At 40.8% G+C, this 17396-nt stretch overlaps 1 protein-coding gene across 5 annotated transcripts in view; it reads right to left on the reverse strand.

Annotated features, from left to right (window-relative positions):
• Positions 1-17396, reverse strand: part of LOC105922056 (gamma-aminobutyric acid receptor subunit rho-1-like) — a 92563-nt gene that overhangs the window by 35855 nt on the left and 39312 nt on the right. For all 5 annotated transcript variants that reach the window (XM_036134620.1, XM_036134618.1, XM_036134619.1 and 2 more), the window contains 3 exons: positions 6064-6146; positions 5760-5900; positions 5523-5675 (listed from right to left, as the gene is read on the reverse strand). In XM_036134620.1, the coding sequence (XP_035990513.1) occupies positions 5523-5675; positions 5760-5900; positions 6064-6146 (377 nt within the window). The remainder of the gene's footprint in view (positions 1-5522; positions 5676-5759; positions 5901-6063; positions 6147-17396) is intronic.

Genomic DNA, 17396 nt, shown 5'->3' on the forward strand with positions numbered 1-17396 from the left:
TAACCTGAGAAAGACAATAGATATGATAAACAAATCTGACCATGATGTAAACATCTAAATGTTTATGGCAAGGCTGGGTCAGTGTGTTCTGGCCTGGGGGCACGAAAACTATGTCAGAGCAAAAACTAAAATAATGCCAGCTTCTGAAGGGTTACATTCTAATTCTAATCTCAGTTTTGTTTTAGCCAGTCTTCTCAATGTGCTTACGGGGAAAACTCTTATCATTTATAGAGAAACACTAGAAGCTCAGAAACTAAGAGAAAATCATTGCTTTAAAGTTTCATCCTTGACCAATTGAGATTTGGGAAGTTATGTATAAACTTCCTTAAATACACATGGTCCTTTGACCAAGTGTATTTACTGTTAGTATGATCACTAACAGTAAATACACATGGTCAAAGGACCAAAAAGAACTCAAAAGTTGTAATAAGTTAATAATGTATATAAAAGATATAAAAGATACAATTGTGCTCCTTAGAAGACATTTTTTTTCCTTTTAGATCTGTTTTGAACAGAGTTTCAAATCAAAGGTGAGAAATACATCTAATTTCCCAGGATCAGCAAACAACATCACATTAAAGTGACACTAAGGGGACCAGGGTTTTAACTGCATGCTACTAACACTCTTGTTTTCTCTGAGTTATTGCTTTTAGATTAAAGGAGACGTCACCTTTCTGCCAACAGAAGACTCTAAGAAGACAGTTCTAGCAGTACGGTAAGGAGTCATATTCAGATTTGGACACTAAATTATGCTAAATTTTAACCAATTTATGCCAGGAGATCTTCCAGTGGAGAAAGGTGGTGTCCAAAAAAATGTTTGTTGCTTGCTGCTATCAACAGTTCTATCTTTCTGTTTCTTTTTCTTTGCAAAGACACCTGGTCAATATGATAGGAATGTGCTAACAGAGAGATTCTAGACTCTTTTTTTAGACATTCTCAGATGCGAGATACCAAAACAGTGCTGCAGTGACATGGGGGCTGATCCTTGGGACAAGGAGAAAAAGTGATGTCACTGACTTCAGCCTGATCCAGTTTTGAGTTTTATTTTATCAGGGGCAAAGTTTGATTCATTTTTTTATCCTTTTTATTTTGTTTATGTTTGTCATTTTAGAGGGAACACTGTAGTTATAATGTTTGTGACTGCTTTGCTGTAATTTCTTTTCAACCTATGGAGCGCTTCTTTGGCAAAAATGCTGGCAGCGGGACCGTGGGGTGCGATTACTTTCTATCTATGTGATTTCTGCTCTGTTTCTCAATAAAAGTGCTGGAACTTCATCACCGCCGTCTCCTTCTTCAGTAACTTAGGGAAGTCAGTTATCTGTTCAGAATTCCCATAAAACCAATCAGTTTGATTTGAAGGAATTTGACTTTGTAAAGTACCTTGAGATGACCTCTTGTAAATTCACCTTCCAGGCTCTTTCTAATTCTTCCCTGAGCCCTTAGTATTTCTCCAGTGTCTTGTGCTCTTTTTTTCCTGACGCCTCCATCACTTGGTATGGCCACATCAATCAAAATGGCTGTCCTCTTCTGCTTATCAATGAACACAAGGTTGTGCTATTATACACTGTTTAAAGTTATTTAATGTTTAATAAATAACTCTCTGTCTGTTCGGTATTATCCAGTGAATATCAGCCCAAGAGCTGATATTAGAACAATAGTTGAAAGGAATGATTTGAGCACTGACGTTCTTTTAACAGCAAACTGAGTGACAACTTCTCTTCAAGTTCAAGAATTTATTAACAGAAATAAAATGAACATCCAGAGAACATCACTATAAAATGATGTTTGTCTGAATTAACACTATATTTCAAATAAATGATCCTCTCTACTAGGTTTGTGAACCTTAGCTAAAACTACTAAGCAAAATGACGATAAAAAAGAAGCTACTGTCAACCTTTCAGGGTTTGTGATTTTTATTTTATTATTACAATAAAATACTACTACTACTACTACTACTACTACTACTACTACTACTACTACTACTACTACTACGGATACAAGCGGCTGAAATGAGCTTTCTCCGTAGTGTGTCTGGGCTCTCCCTTAGTGATAGGGTGAGGAGCTCAGTCATCCGGGGAGGACTCAGAGTAGAGCCGCTGCTCCTCCACGTCGAGAGGAGCCAGTTGAGGTGGCTCGGGTATCTGGTCAGGATGCCTCCTGGACGCCTCCCTGGTGAGGTGTTCTGGGCACGTCCCACCGGGAGGAGGCCCAGGGGAAGACCCAGGACACGCTGGAGGGACTATGTCTCCCGGCTGGCCTGGGAACGCCTTGGGATTCCTCCTGAGGAGCTGGCCCAAGTGGCTGGGGAGAGGGACGTCTGGGCCTCCCTACTGAAGCTGCTACCCCCGCGACCCGACCCCGGATAAGAGGAAGAAGACGGACGGATGGACTACAACTACTACTACTACTACTACTAATAATAATAATAATGTTATGTTCAGTGTTTTTTTTCTAATCCACCTCTTGCCTGTTGCTTTAATCCTATAAATTTCCCCGTTGTGGGATACATAAAGATTAGCTAATGTTATCTTATCTTAAATAACACTTTTTAATAGGATATATGTACTGGGTTCTTTCAAAGTCTTAATGAGATTTTCTGTGTCGGCTCCAGTAACATATGATAAATAATATCTACTTTGAAAGTTAACATGAACTGCTGCTGAAGATGACCACTCTACCTGGATGTTCTCTGAAGGACTGAAACGCCTCAGTCAGTAACATCAGTCTGTGGGTTTGGGTCTATCGGGGCAATGAGAGAAGTTTTGTCTCCTCTCTCCGTTTCTGTTGCTCGACGTTTTCTTGCTCATGATTTTTCACGTGCTTATATAAATTTGTTGTGTTTCCACTGAATTTAATTGGCTTTTTACAAAACATACAGCTTGATTTCATTTACGGTATAAAAATTTAGCCAAACGGCGCTTCCTTCCCTCTTCATGTTTTTCCGCTCATGCAGTCTCTCTCTCTCTCTCTCCTAGTCTGAACAGCACCTAGGTTGTTTGTGTTGAGAGCTGAGTGGGCGGGCCAGGCTGAGCCTGCATGCTGATTGGCTGGCGCCGTTGAGCCATGTACAAGAGGGGAGGGGGAGCAGCAAAGTGCAGTGAGGGAGACTTTGGTGCAGCTGCTGCAGTCAGCGCGCGTGCTGACTGCAGCAGCAGTGTCAGTTTTGGGCCCCCCCTCTGTCCTGGGCCTGGGACAACTGACCCGTTTGTCCCCCCCTTTATTTATATATATATATATATATATATATATATATATATATATATATATATATATATATATATATATATATATATATATATATATATATATATACAGTCCAGCTGACAGCTTTGTAGGGCCCGGGACAACACAGTCTTTTTGTGCCCCCCCCTCTCTACACCTCCCGCCACACACACGCACACACACGCACACACACACACACACACACACACCACAAAAAAGTCAACTTAACTGTATACTTCATGCCCTTGAAATCTCTTTATTTTATTCTGGATATTTTCAACCCATCTATTGAATTTAGTGCACTAGTTGATCTTTTCTTCATAAGAGAACAGCAAGCACTGCAGCCAACATATGGCCTTTTTTGATCTGCTGTATATTAGCCAGTCCCTAAGCTTGATGTATCATGAAACTGTTGACCTTTTGGGTTTTGAGATTTTTATTTTATTATTACAATTAAATAATAATAATAATGTTATGTTCATAGTGTTTTTTCCTAATCCACCTCTTATATATTTCAATCCTTATGTAATTTTGTCTGTGTTGTGTGCACCTGCCTATTGCTTTAATCCTATAAATTTCCCCGTCGTTGGATAAATAAAGGATTAGCTAATGTTATCTTAAATATCACTTTTTAATAGGATATATGTACTGGGTTATTTCAAGGTCTTAACTAAATTTTCCGTGTGGGCTCCAGTAACATATGATAGATAATATCTACTTTAAAAGTTAACATGAACTGCTGCTCTGATCTACCTGGATGTTCTCTGGAGGACTGAAACGCCTCAGTCAGTGACGTCAGTCTGTGGGTCTGTCAGGCAATGAGAGAAGTTTCGTCTCCTCTCTCCGTTTGTTGCTCGACGTTTTCTTGCTCATGTTTCTTCACGTTTCAATTTGTTGTGTTTACACTGAATATACGCGGCTTTTTACAAAACATACAGCTTGATTTAATTTACGGTATTAAAATAGAGCTTCAAGTTCCTCCGCTCTTGCGGTCTCTCTCTCTCTCCGAGTCTGATCAGCAGCACCGCGGTTGTTTGTGAGAGACAGCAGAGTGGGCGGGCCAGGCTGAGCCTGCGTGCTTATTGGCTGGCGCCGCCGCTGAACCATGTAGGAGAGGGTAAAGTCCCTTAAATGATCATTTAAGGGACTTTAGGTCAGACCAAGCTGCAGTCAGACAGAATACAAGTCAGTTCAGGAAAATGTACTTTATGTTTTCAGACACTCTGAATCCGGTGAATTCTCACTCGATTTCCATATAAATCAACTGACTGAAAACGTCACCCCTTTAGGGGCTACATGGGACCAATTTATTGAATTAAATTATGTCTAACTTAATAAATAATTTCGATTTTGTATTAAGAGTAAGCAAATTTCCAGATATTATACAGTTTTTGCCATGATTTTGTAATGTATTTGATTCTAAGATGCGTTAGGTTTTTTGATGATTTTTCCCCCCAGATTGCGGTTTGTAATATATAATTTTTAAATGCTGTTATGGGCACCTCTGCTCTCACTTGTCTGTATATAGTTTTGCTCCTATGTAGATCAGTGCTGATGTCTGTAGATCGGTGTCTGTGTACATAGCCTATACATACAGTGTATGTATATATATATATATATATATATATATATATATATATATATATATATATATATATATATATATATATATATATATATATATATTGGAAGAAAGAGAGAGAGATTTGTGTGTATAATTTGTGTGTATATTAGATTAATATTTAACTGCAAAATATGTAAGTGCGTGTACATTTTTCATCCAGTTTGACTTCAGTTTAAATAGTTTTGGTTCTGAATAAATATGTGTAATCTGTCTGAAAGATCACGATCACTGTGCACATATGATTAAAATGAGATCTGAGCTGCCTTCTACTCATTTTGACAGCAGATGTCTGATCCGTGGTCTGACCCAAGATGGCCGCCATGTAGGCACATCAGCCTAGCGGCCGGCAGCGTACAATGGGGCGTCTACGTATATACGTATATGATGTTTATGGGTGAAGCTACCGCACGCTGACACTGATTTTAATGGTCAGTCAGTCTCAGTTTTGCCCCCCCTCTGTCCTGGGCCCGGGACAACTGACCCGTTTGTCCCCCCCTGTCGGCGGGCGTGTATATATATATATATATATATATATATATATATATATATATATATATATATATATATATATATATATATATATATATATATATATATATATATATATATATACATATATACATATATATGTGTGTGTGTGTGTGTGTGTGTAAAACAATAAACATTGTTCTCTAACCGAGAGGCACTCTGGCAGGGACAGCCCTGCGGTCAATCCAGAAGGAGACCCAGGACAGCATGACCATCAGAGTGGCAGGAAAGTATGTCTGCAGCAGGAAAAAGAAGATGTGCCGCCGTAGAGTGAAGTTAATGTACAAACGATTGTACCACCCTGGAGAGGAGTCAAAAAGAGAAAATGAATCTTCACAGTCTTTAAACATTAATTTGAACATAGCTCTCCATTTTCTGGCAGCACCTGTACTGCTGTAGAATGCAAGCTTTGTAGTAGTATGGAACTCCTGAATGAGAAACTGAGAGAGAGAAATTCTCTCATCTGTGTTTAAAGACTTGTTTCCTTCCTTCCAGTACAGCAACAGGTCATCATCCGTATATGCATCTGAAGAAATAAAAAAAAAAATGACACAATATATAAGTCTGATTAAATTCACATTTGTTTTAAAACATTTTTAGAAGCCACAAATATGATAAAATGATATGTAATGACAAAGTGATGAAAAAACTCTCACATCTGAAATTCATCTAAAGCAATGTTCACTTACAGCTCTCAATCTCCAACGAACATGTTTGTGTGTCAAGGGGAAAGCGACTCAGGTCCATGCTACACATGGCCGTGACTGTTACTCTGCAATCACAAAGCAAGTATTTGTAGAGTGGCAGAGGGAAATCTGCCTAAGACTAAATCTATCCATATTACTAGAAATAACTCATATTGTAGGAAAGCAAAGAATCTCAAACAGATTTAGATAGGTGGGACAATAGTATTCTTCTGGTAACTGTCATTGTGTACATAGGAAAAATAGAAATCTGTCTGTATGGAGAAGCCCTGGCATATGCACTGTAGGACGTAGTGTTGGTGCTTTTTTAAGCAGAAAAAAAACAATCTTCTTTTCAATAGATCATTTTCCTGCACAAAGGGGCTAATACTACTAATTCAATTTGAGAATAATAAGCCTGGATCCTGGTATACCTTTGGAGTTGGTCCTCAAACCAAAAGTTAGAGGAAGACCTTTAAAGATGGCCTCTTCAATAAAATGAGAGTTTCTGCTTAGATAAAGCTTTCCTTCTAGCTGGGTTGGCAAAACAGATAAACTCATCAGATAAATGGATGGCCTGAGTGTGGTTGAAATGTACGTACATAACGCACACACTGAACACTAGAAAGGCAGTCTGCTCTGGTCCTCTAATGTGACAGGAAAGGTTTTCTAGCTCGATAACCATGGCACTGTAATCGGTCAGAAGTATATTTGTCTTAAATAAATAAACCAAATTCAGCCATAAAGCGATCATAGAGCCTTCAGATGCAATTTTGACACATGGTGACAATCCATGGAGGTCACTAACTTGCTTGGCGGAGGTCAGACCCAGAACTAGAATGAAATAGAATGAAGTTTATGATGTAAAAGTTTACGATGTAAAATACTTTGCAATTCCATGAATGTGCCAGACAAACACTCACTGAGAAGTTAAAAAGTGGGCCAATAGTGATCAGCAAGCGTTCAAATGTTCAAGCTAAATGATCAAGTCTAAAAGATAGATAAGAGTCAGTTTACAGCATGTAAAACGCTGCAATTGCATGAAAGGACCAGACAAACACGTGTCATGGATTGTTGATTAACTGACAGGCAGACCAAAGTATGTACGCCCACAGAACTGTGTGTCAGACAGGGTGGTCAGCAACACTAGGGCCCCTCAGGGGACTGTCATCTCTCCCTTCCTTTTCACCCTCTTCACCTCAGACTTCAACTATTGCACTCCTGCCACCTTCAGAGGTTTTCTGATGACTCAGCAATAGTTGGCTGCGTTGAAAAGGGTGATGAAAGTGAATATAGGACTGTGGTGGGCAACTTTGTCACTTGGAGTGAGCTGAACCATCTGCAACTCAACATGACAAAGACTAAGGAGCTAATAGTGGATTTGAGGAGGACAAAACACCTGTGAGCCCTCTTTCCATCCAGGGGATCCCTGTTGACACTGTGGAGAAGTATAAGTACCTGGGAGTGTACTTTAATGATAAGCTGGACTGGACTAGAAACACTGAGGCGATCTACAAAAAGGGCCAAAGCCGACTCTTTTTTCCTGAGGAGGCTGAGGTCTTTTAACATCTGTCGAACAATGCTGAGGATGTTTCATGAATCTGTTGTTGCAAGTACAATCTTACTTGCTGTCACATGCTGGGGCAGGGGGCTGAGGGTCGCTGACAACAACAGACTAAACAAACTTATCAGGAAGGCCAGTGATGTCGTGGGGGAGGAGCTGGACACTGTGACGACCGTGGCAGAGAGGAGGATGCTGTCCAGGCTTCAGTCCATCTTAGACAATGTCTCACACCCCCTCTACGACACACTGGCCCAGCAGAGGAGCTCGTTCAGCAGAAGACTCCTCTTACCCAGATGCACCACAGAGCGCCACAGGAAATCATTCCTGCCTGTGGTCATCAATCTCTACAACGCCTCCCTCGGTGATTCAGACCCCCCCCCCCCCTCTGTAATTGACAGTTATTCATTCTTTTGCACTGTTTTTGCACATCGTCACTAAATCATCTGTGGGAGCAAAATGAAAGACATACAAGACCACTGATAATCTGACGCCCTACGTAAAATCTCATCCTGTGGGATCAAAATGATCATGAGAAAGGTGAGCAGACATACCAGAACTACACGGAAGGACCTGATGAATGACCTGCAGAGAGCTGCAACCAAAGTAACAAAGGCTACCAACAGTAACTCACTACACCGAGTACTGCTTAAGCCAGTACATGTCCATGCCCATCTGAAGTTTGCCAGAGAGCATATGGATGATCCAGAAGAGGATTGGGAGAACATCATGTGGTCAGATGAAACCAAAATAGAACTTTGGCTCAAACTCAACTCAATGTGTATGGAGAAAGACCTGGGTGCGATTTGCCGGGAGGGATTTACCCCCCCCCCCCCCCCTCTGTTTGTGACATCCCCCCCTCTGGTCATTCATGTTTTATCCCTGGGGGGGATACATTCCTCCTCCCCTCCTCTGGTCTGAATAAGTAATATTATGGATTTTTAAAAATGTATATAAAGTAGGGCTGTCCGTTTTAACGCGTTAACTTTGTTAACCAGAACGCCAACATTTTTTGTCGCCGTTAATTGCACGTCAAAACACACACACCGTTCCCTAATGTTTTTTTCCCCGCCGTGCTCTTCTGGACTGTGTTTCTTTTATCCTCGCCGCTTTCCGTAGTTTCAAGAGAGCTAGAGACAGTAGCAAAACAGACCCACGCTCACTGTTGCACAGACCATTTATTTCATGCGACTTTGGACTTGTTTTATTGTAAAGGCGCTTGTAAATTTCATAAGTCATGGGTTGCGGTTTCTTTGAGACGTTTCTGAAAGTGAAATCGCTTATTTGGGCTCCAAAATAAGTGACGAAACAACGGTTATTAAGAGACCTTCCTGCACTAGACACTGAGTGTATCCAGCTGAAATATCCCTCCGCCATAGGAGCCGATGGTAGTTAAGGCAGACAGAGCAACTCTGCAGTTTACGGTGCAATAACCGGTGATAACTGCAGAAAGTAGATTACTTGGTGCAGATCACCATTTTCAGCAGACATTGGTTCTGAAGATGAGTTTTTACCCTACCCATAAACCGTAATTTAATGCTTATTAATTTGTTTTCTCTGTATTTGACAAACTAAGGCTGAATTACGTTGCCAAACAAAGTACCTGGAGTTACTAAACAGTTGCTAAACAGTCTCATTCAGGGTATTAAGCTCCTGCCCAGTTGCAAGCAAAGTGTAAGACTGGAATGACCTGGAAATTTCAAACCTTTTTCTAGGCTTAAACTCTATGAATAGGGATATAAACAGCAAGCAAAAATATTCAACGAAATTATTGTTGTTGGTGTGAAAGCTCAGAATTAGATGTGTGAGAAAGAGAGTGAAAAAACAAACAATAAAACTTATGACTTTATTGAAATGCAAAATTTTTATTAATTTATATGTATATGCGTAATTCCATGTCTATCTTTGTTTAAGAGGCAAAAAAATATATTGGCATGGTATTTATTTACAAATTTATTTACACATTGTGTAAACATCAGGGCGTCATGATTAGTCTTTTGCCATCATAGTCCAGAGTTTAACATTTGGCACTAGGATGTTTTCATTCCAATTCTCAAATGTGCTTGAAAAAAAACAAAATAAAAATATTTTTTGTACAAGCATGTATTTTATTGGTGTCATTTACTGCAAAATTGTGTATTAAAATGCCCAAACAGGCTATTACACTTTCAGAAAGAAAAGGATAAAACATGCAATTAATTTGCAATTAATCTCAAGTTAACTATCAACATTATGTGATTAATCGATTCAAATGAAAAATTTTAATCGTTTGACAGCGCTAATATAAATACATGTCTTGTGTCCTTTGTTAATTTAATTCTTTGTTGTCTGTTTTTAAAGAGTATTAAAACATTTTCTGCTTGAAGCGGTTAAAGTAAACTAATACCCACTCCCAAAGTATTTTGTCATATTTCGGCCCGAAAAATCAACAGAAAAATTCAAGAGTAGATGACGGGACAAACAGCCATGGTAATGTTACAGGACTAACTTTGGTGGATGATGAAGATTTGCAGGCAGCGTCACAAGACAAGAAGCAGCAGCAGCCGATTTCTCCACCCTCCCTCCCAGGACAGGTTGCATGCTGTCTCGAGCCAGACAGCATGCAGGCCACATAACCTTGTCATTATGTTCATTTATAAAACACTTGAAATGACCCCCCCCCCTGTTTTTTTTTGCAAATCGCACACTGAGAAAGACGAATGCTGAGTTTCATACCAAGAACACAATCAATCAATCAATCAATCAATCAATCAATCAATCAATCAGTCAATATGCTTCCACATATACTGTGGAGCATCGGACAAAAAACCTCATTGCACGAGAAGCACAAATAATTATGAGACACATATATGCAGAAAGGTAAACATTTGAGACTGGTCGCTTTAAGTTCATCTGTATTTGTGAGCATCAGTTTATGTGTGTCTGCTTGGGTGAAGCATTTATATTTCCGTGGAAGCTCTCCAGAAGCCATTTCTCCTTGATGTTATCAGCCGCCCAACAGTTCAGAATACATCCACAGATGTCAGTGGGGGGAGGAGGGGGCAGGGGGGTTTGTGCGATCTCACCATAACAACTCAGGGGAGAATTTAGATAGTGGGAAGTCTGACTAAAAACAGAATTTGTTGTGAGAACAAGCTGAACCCAACTTTTCCTTCAGCTTCAGAGTCTTTTCGTCGCTGGCTCCAGGATCCAATATTTTAATATTCCAATCGATGGGCTAGTTAACGTTCACACTTCCAGGTTTTATCCCATCTCACCTCTGTGTACCACAACCGCAGTCAGCTTATCAAGCCTCCTGTTTTGTTCATTCCGCCTTAGTGATCACGTCGACTGCTGCCGGCAGTCTAATCAAGGCCATGTTGACCGCCAGCAGCTTCTGAAGGTGTTGATACATTAGATATCCTCCAAGACCAAAAAAAGGAATCCAAGTATCGTAAATCCGAATAAGTAGACATCTTTGACGTCCTCAACAGAAAGAATTGAGAGGCACACCGTGGACCATTTCTCCCACGGGTCCAAGATGTTTCCCGCAAAAAAAGTTCCGTCGGGACAGGCACGCTCCCCGGTCCTTTGCTTTCCAGTTAAAAATGTTTTATCGATAGGGTTGAGAGACCAGCTGACGAGATCCATAATTTCCTTAGAGCTTTCGGTTGCTATGAAGAAATGGCACAAAAGACACAAAACGAAGCAAATAGCAGGAGAGAGGGGGCAGGGTAAAAGCAGAAAAGGAGTTCTGGAGAGCTGAAGAAAAACCGACCGACCTCGGAGAGAGACAGAACAGACCATACCTACTGTGAAGTATGAGGGTGGAAACATCATGCTTTGGGGCTTTTTTTCTGAAAAGGTGACAGGACAACTGATCCATGTTAAGGGAAGAAGGGTCCACATATCATGAAATTTTCAAAACACAACCTCCTTCCTTCGGTGAGAGCACTGAAGCTGGAACGTGGCTGGATCTTCCAGCATGACAACGATCCCAAGCACACCGCTCAGTCAATGAAGGAGTGGCTCTGTAATATGTATTTCAAGGTCCAGGAGTGGCCTAGCAAGTCTCCAGACCTCAACTCCTTAGTAAATTTGTGGAGGGGGTTCAAAATATGTGTTGCCCAGTGTGTGCAAAATTGTGAAGGCACACAGGAAATGTTGACCTCTGTCATTGCCAACAAAGGTTATGCTACAGAGTATTGAGTTGAACTTTTGTTATTGGCCAAATACTTATTTTCCACCATCATTTACAAATAAATTATTGAAAAATCCTACAATATCATTTCTGTAGTAGGACATAATGATAACTGATCCCTCAGTTACTTATTAAATAAAAGGAAACAGTGATTCCATCAAGTTCCAGCATTCTATTGAGAACAGGAGCGGAGATAAAGTAACTACACCCTTGGCTATGCTCCAGCCTGCCCCCCTTCTGCTCTCAGCCATGATCAGCAACATTGCTTGATGTCAGAGATGAGGCAATAAGGCGGGAATTAGAGGGTTTGCTAACTAGTATGTGAGGCCGGAGTAACTCCGTGCCTCCAGTGGTTGCTAGCCCCACTCAAACAGAAGTTAATGAGTTGAAAGAGCTTTTAAAACATCAACAGGAGCAGCTTGATAGGCTTACCAGGAGCATTATCCTTTTCCAAACTGTACAAGAGAGTAGCTGCTCTCTTGTCAAGGTCCCATTAAATGTCGACAGTGCCAACAGCCCGGACATATTGCTAGGGTGTGCGAGGGGCCACATGTTACCTTCTGTTAACCCTCTATGTCAGCATCACGTCAGGAAAGCCAGCTTGCGGAAAACTTGCACCCACCGTGTTGCAGAGCTGCAGCTCGGGTGGGTCATTCATAGGCTCAATTAATGGTTTGTGTTCAGCAGGTGCACGTAAATTAATTGCTTCTTGGCCACACATTGAGGTAGACATGGCTGGAGTCAAAGTGCCTTGCTTGGTTGACACCGGGTCAATGGTGTCCACTATTAGAGAAAGCTTCTTCACTGAATGCTATAAGCCCTGGAGAGAAGAGCATTTAAGAGCTTGCCATTGGCTACAGCTTAGGGCAGCCAATGGCATCCCCAATAATTACATTGGATATTTGGAAGTATCTATTGAACTGGGTGGCAAGCTGCTGACCCACTGTGTGGTGTTGGTTGTAAGCGATCCTCCTAAAGGTGGCTTGGCCCCAGTTCCTGCCATCTTGGGAATGAACATTATACGTAGGTGCTACCAAGAGCTTTTGGGAGAGCATGGTAATGCTTGGTTTGATACTACACCTGTTGTTGCATCTCCCATGTCTTTGGTTGATACCCTACAAACACCTATTTTTTTTTCTAATCACATGGCAGCAACTCAATGCATTTAGGCATGTAGACATGGTCAAGACAATCTGCTGCAGTTCAAACCGAGCATTAGAAGGGGGAAGAAATGTGATTTAAGTGACTTTGAACGTGGCATGGTTGTTGGTGCCTTGGGTCTGAGTATTTCAGAAACTGCTGATCTACTGGGATTTTCACGGACAACCATTTCTAGGGTTTACAGAGAATGGTCCAAAAAAGACAGAATATCCAGTGAGTGGCAGTTCTGTGGGCGCAAATGCCTTGATGCCAGAGGTCAGAGGAGAACGGCCTGACTGGTTCGAGCTAATAGAAAGGCAACAGTAACTCAAATAACCACTCGTTACATCCAAGGTATGCAGAAGACCATCTCTGAATGCACAAGAAGATGAACCTTGAGGCAGATGGCCTACCCCAGCAGAAGACCACACCGAGTGCCCATTATGTCAGCTAACAACAGGAAACTGAGGCTACAATTTGCACAGGTTCACCAAAATTTGACAATAGAAGATTGCCTGATGAGTCTCAATTTCTGCTGCGACATTCACATGGTAGAGTCAGAATTTGGCATCAACAACATGAAAGCATGGATCCATCCTTGTATCAATAGTTCAGGCTGCTGGTGGTGGTGTAATAGCGTGGAGGATATTTTCTTGGCACACTTTGGGCCCCTTGGTACCAACTGAGCATTGTGTATTTGAGTATTGTTGCTGACCATGTCCATCCTTTTATGACCACCGTATAGCCTTTATGTGATTGTTACTTCAGCAGGATAACACGCAATATCATAAAGCAAAAATCATCTCAGACTGGTTTCTTGAACATGACAATGAGTTCACCGTACTCAAATGGCCTCCACAGTCACCAGATCCCGATCCAATAGAGCACCTTTAGGATGTGGCGGAACGGCAGATTCGCATCGTGGATGTGCAGCCAACATCTGCATGATGCTATCATGTCAATATGGACCAAACTCTTTGAGGAATGTTACCAGTACCTTGTTGAATCTATGCCACGAAGGATTAAGGCAGTTCTGAGGGAAAAAAGGGGTCCAACCCAATAATGTAAACATACAATCTAGAGTGCTCTTTTTAAAGAGGAAAGAGGAGTAAATATGGGTCTGGGGTGAAACCCCCAATATTACAAGTCCCTAAAATGCCCCTTAAAAGCATCAACATTACCGTTTGACTACATTTAGAATGGTAACTGTGATGTGATGATAGAAAAACATAATTTTGACTCAGTTGCTTATAGAGTGCAAGGGTGAGACATGGCATTTAGCAAATAACTGTTTATGTTACATACATAACATACATTACTAGCAATAATACCTTCTACATTAGTATGTCTTAAAAATGTCATATACAACTCTTCTTAGATTTTTAAGAGCAATTGGCTGATCAAAGTGAATTGCAATCAACTGAAACAGCAAGTCAACAAAATAAAACAAATTCAAAGACTTTTTCTTGAGCAGGTCTAAATTTCATTTTTGTTTTTGCATCAGATAATGTAGCTGCATTTCAATTATGTTGCATTTTAAAACTTTTAAAGTTGTTAAAAGCTGCTTGTGTCTGTGTTTAATTTGATTAAAAAATGTTTCTGATGAACAATTATTTGGAAGGAGTAGGTTTCCCGCTGCAAGTAAAATCTTTGTTAGTAAGGTGAGCTGCATGCAACATATGTTTAACACGCACCTCTCAGCCAAACATTACCCTATCCATGTCAATAGAATGAGGGAATTGGGAAGGGTCTAAGCAGAAATTTGTTTTGCAACAAAAGGATGTCAAGCGATAATGTATAATCCAGCTAACAGAACAAGAGAGGGTGATATGGTTGGCAGGCAGAGTCAGCAAACTGTCATCCTTATATTCCAATCTGTTTCAGTCTGGTAACTATCCAACCAGCACGAGCCCTGAGCAGATGCAGATTAACCCTGGCCACGTGATGAGTATGTAAGTCTTTCATCATACAATATGCTGGATGATCATCCCGTAGCAAAGTAATAGATTTTCTGACTGCAATAAAATGTTTTTTCTGTTACAGGGCGTTATGTTAAATCACGGCAAAGCAGCAAATGGTGCAAACATTTAAATATATAAATTCAAACTGAATTTTGTGAAACAATTTTTGTGGGCCTCAAAAGTCACCATTTAAGTTTCACTTGCATTATATTTCATCCTTGTCAGGATGACATGAATGTACTCAAGTCAGACAAATTAAAAGGCAGATGGCTGGCTGTTAATCTTTGCCTGTAGTGATTAAAAAAAGAAAAAATAGCTGTCTTAGAGCAGGAATTTCTTTTGCTCACCATGATTACCCAGTCATACTTGTGTCAAGTAGCCTTTTTTGCAATACTATTTGGTTGAATACAATTTCAATGCTTATTTAAATTTGTAGCTTAGGCAGTGTTCGTAATTCGCATTAGGTTTAATTAGTTTCTTTACTGATTGTGTTGATGTAGAGCCTTGAACAGAAGGCACTGACTTATTTGCTTGTCTTGACAAGGTGCTTCTTTTTGCTAGAATATATATATATATATATATATATATATATATATATATATATATATATATATATATATATATATATATATATATATATATATATATATATATATATATATATATATATTATGTTGCTAGCCACAAAAGAAGTCAATTTAATTAATTTAAAGGGTTGCTCTGTTTTTCTTCTTGGTTTTTAACCATTGGTGAAAATATGTTTCTTAATCTTCCATCTGAAAACAAGACACCCTCACTCCAACTTGACCAAACCCTGACTTTGCTTGGCCCTATCAGCATCAACATTATATATTCTTCACTTTCCTCTGACTCAATTCGATCACTCCATAAAACAATTACACCAATTCTCAAAAATCCTGGTTCAAATCTCAGTAACTTACCCTAGTTCAGACCAATATCTAATCTCCCATTTTTGTCAAAAGTCTAGATAAATGCAGTAATTCATTTTAATGCGGTACCGCGCGCGAGCTATTTTTAGAAACACAACGTCACGATGACGTCACATCACGTGGTACGCAGTGGGGCAAACTCCGCCGTCGTTTCGCTGTAAGAGACGTGCGTTAGCCTAGGTTTTACTCGGTAAACGACTGTTTTTTCCAAATCTAAGACCATGGTTTTTAAACATTGTTGCTATGGAACGTGCAACAGCGACTCGAGTTACGCTGATCGGCCGCATATGAAGGATGTTTTCTTCAAGACTGCCAAGGAGAAATGTGTACGCTGGGACCGGGGCGGTCGGCCTACACAATAGTTCAACCCGGAAAAAGTTACCAAATTCAAGTACATATGTAGCAAGCATTTTGTCGGAGGAAAGGGCACAACCGAAGAACATCCTGACCCAATTCCAGCGACATCAAGTCAAGGTAAGAGTATTTTGGTGGCCGACATGTTAATAAAGTAGCGCCTGCTACCATGATAGCATATAGGCTATCATGGTAGCAGGCGCTAACATGATAGCCTGCTACCAGGCTTACTCAAAAACATTTCAAATGAGACAAACATTAAACATATACCCATTCCTGGACGGTGATTGCAAACAACAACAACAAAAAAAAAAACGGCCGATGCTGCCATGATCGCCGCGCAGGAAAAAAAAACAAAGCTTACCGTTCATCAACTCGGCCAGTTTTCCAGTCTTTTTAAGCCCTCGAACCTCAAGCTATCGTTTGAGCTGAAGGTTGGTGTGTTCTTCGACAGTGCGACCAGTAATCCGTGTGCCTGGGACATCGTCTTGGGAAAGTTTAACGGCTGTAAAGTCGGTCATATCTGTTATCCGTGCGTTCTCTCCTGTATGCGTTCTCTCCTGTATGCCCTACCTAAGCGGCAAAAGGGGCGTTGCTCTTGAGACGGTGACGTCACGTGCGCGGTACCGCATTAGGCCCAAGCAGCGAAGCGCTGCGAAGGCCTATTGTATCTGTAGTGTTAATTATTATTAGGTCCGAGCAGCGAAGCACTGCGAAGGCCTATTGTATCTGTACTGTTAATTAGGCCCGAGCAGCTAAGCGCTGCGAAGGCCTATTGTATCTGTAGTGTTAATTAGGTCCGAGCAGCAAAGCGCTGCGAAGGCCTATTGTATCTGTAGTGTTAATTATTATTAGGCCCAAGCAGCGAAGCACAGCAAAGGCCTATTGTATCTGTAGTGTTAATTAGGCCCGAGCAGCAAAGCGCTGCGAAGGCCTATTTTATCTGTAGTGTTAATTAGGCCCGAGCAGCGAAGCGCTGCGAAGGCCTATTGTATCTGTAGTGTTAATTATTATTAGGCCCGAGCAGCAAAGCGCTGCGAAGGCCTATTGTATCTGTAGTGTTAATTAGGCCCGAGCAGCGAAGCGCTGCGAAGGCCTATTGTATCTGTAGTGTTAATTATTATTAGGCCCGAGCAGCGGGCCTAATATTATTCTGCCCCCCTAAAGAGGGGCCTTTTTGGGGGCTTTCTCAT

This window comes from Fundulus heteroclitus, unplaced genomic scaffold, assembly GCF_011125445.2.
Source record: "Fundulus heteroclitus isolate FHET01 unplaced genomic scaffold, MU-UCD_Fhet_4.1 scaffold_86, whole genome shotgun sequence".
In the NCBI taxonomy this organism is placed as follows: Eukaryota; Metazoa; Chordata; class Actinopteri; order Cyprinodontiformes; family Fundulidae; genus Fundulus; species Fundulus heteroclitus.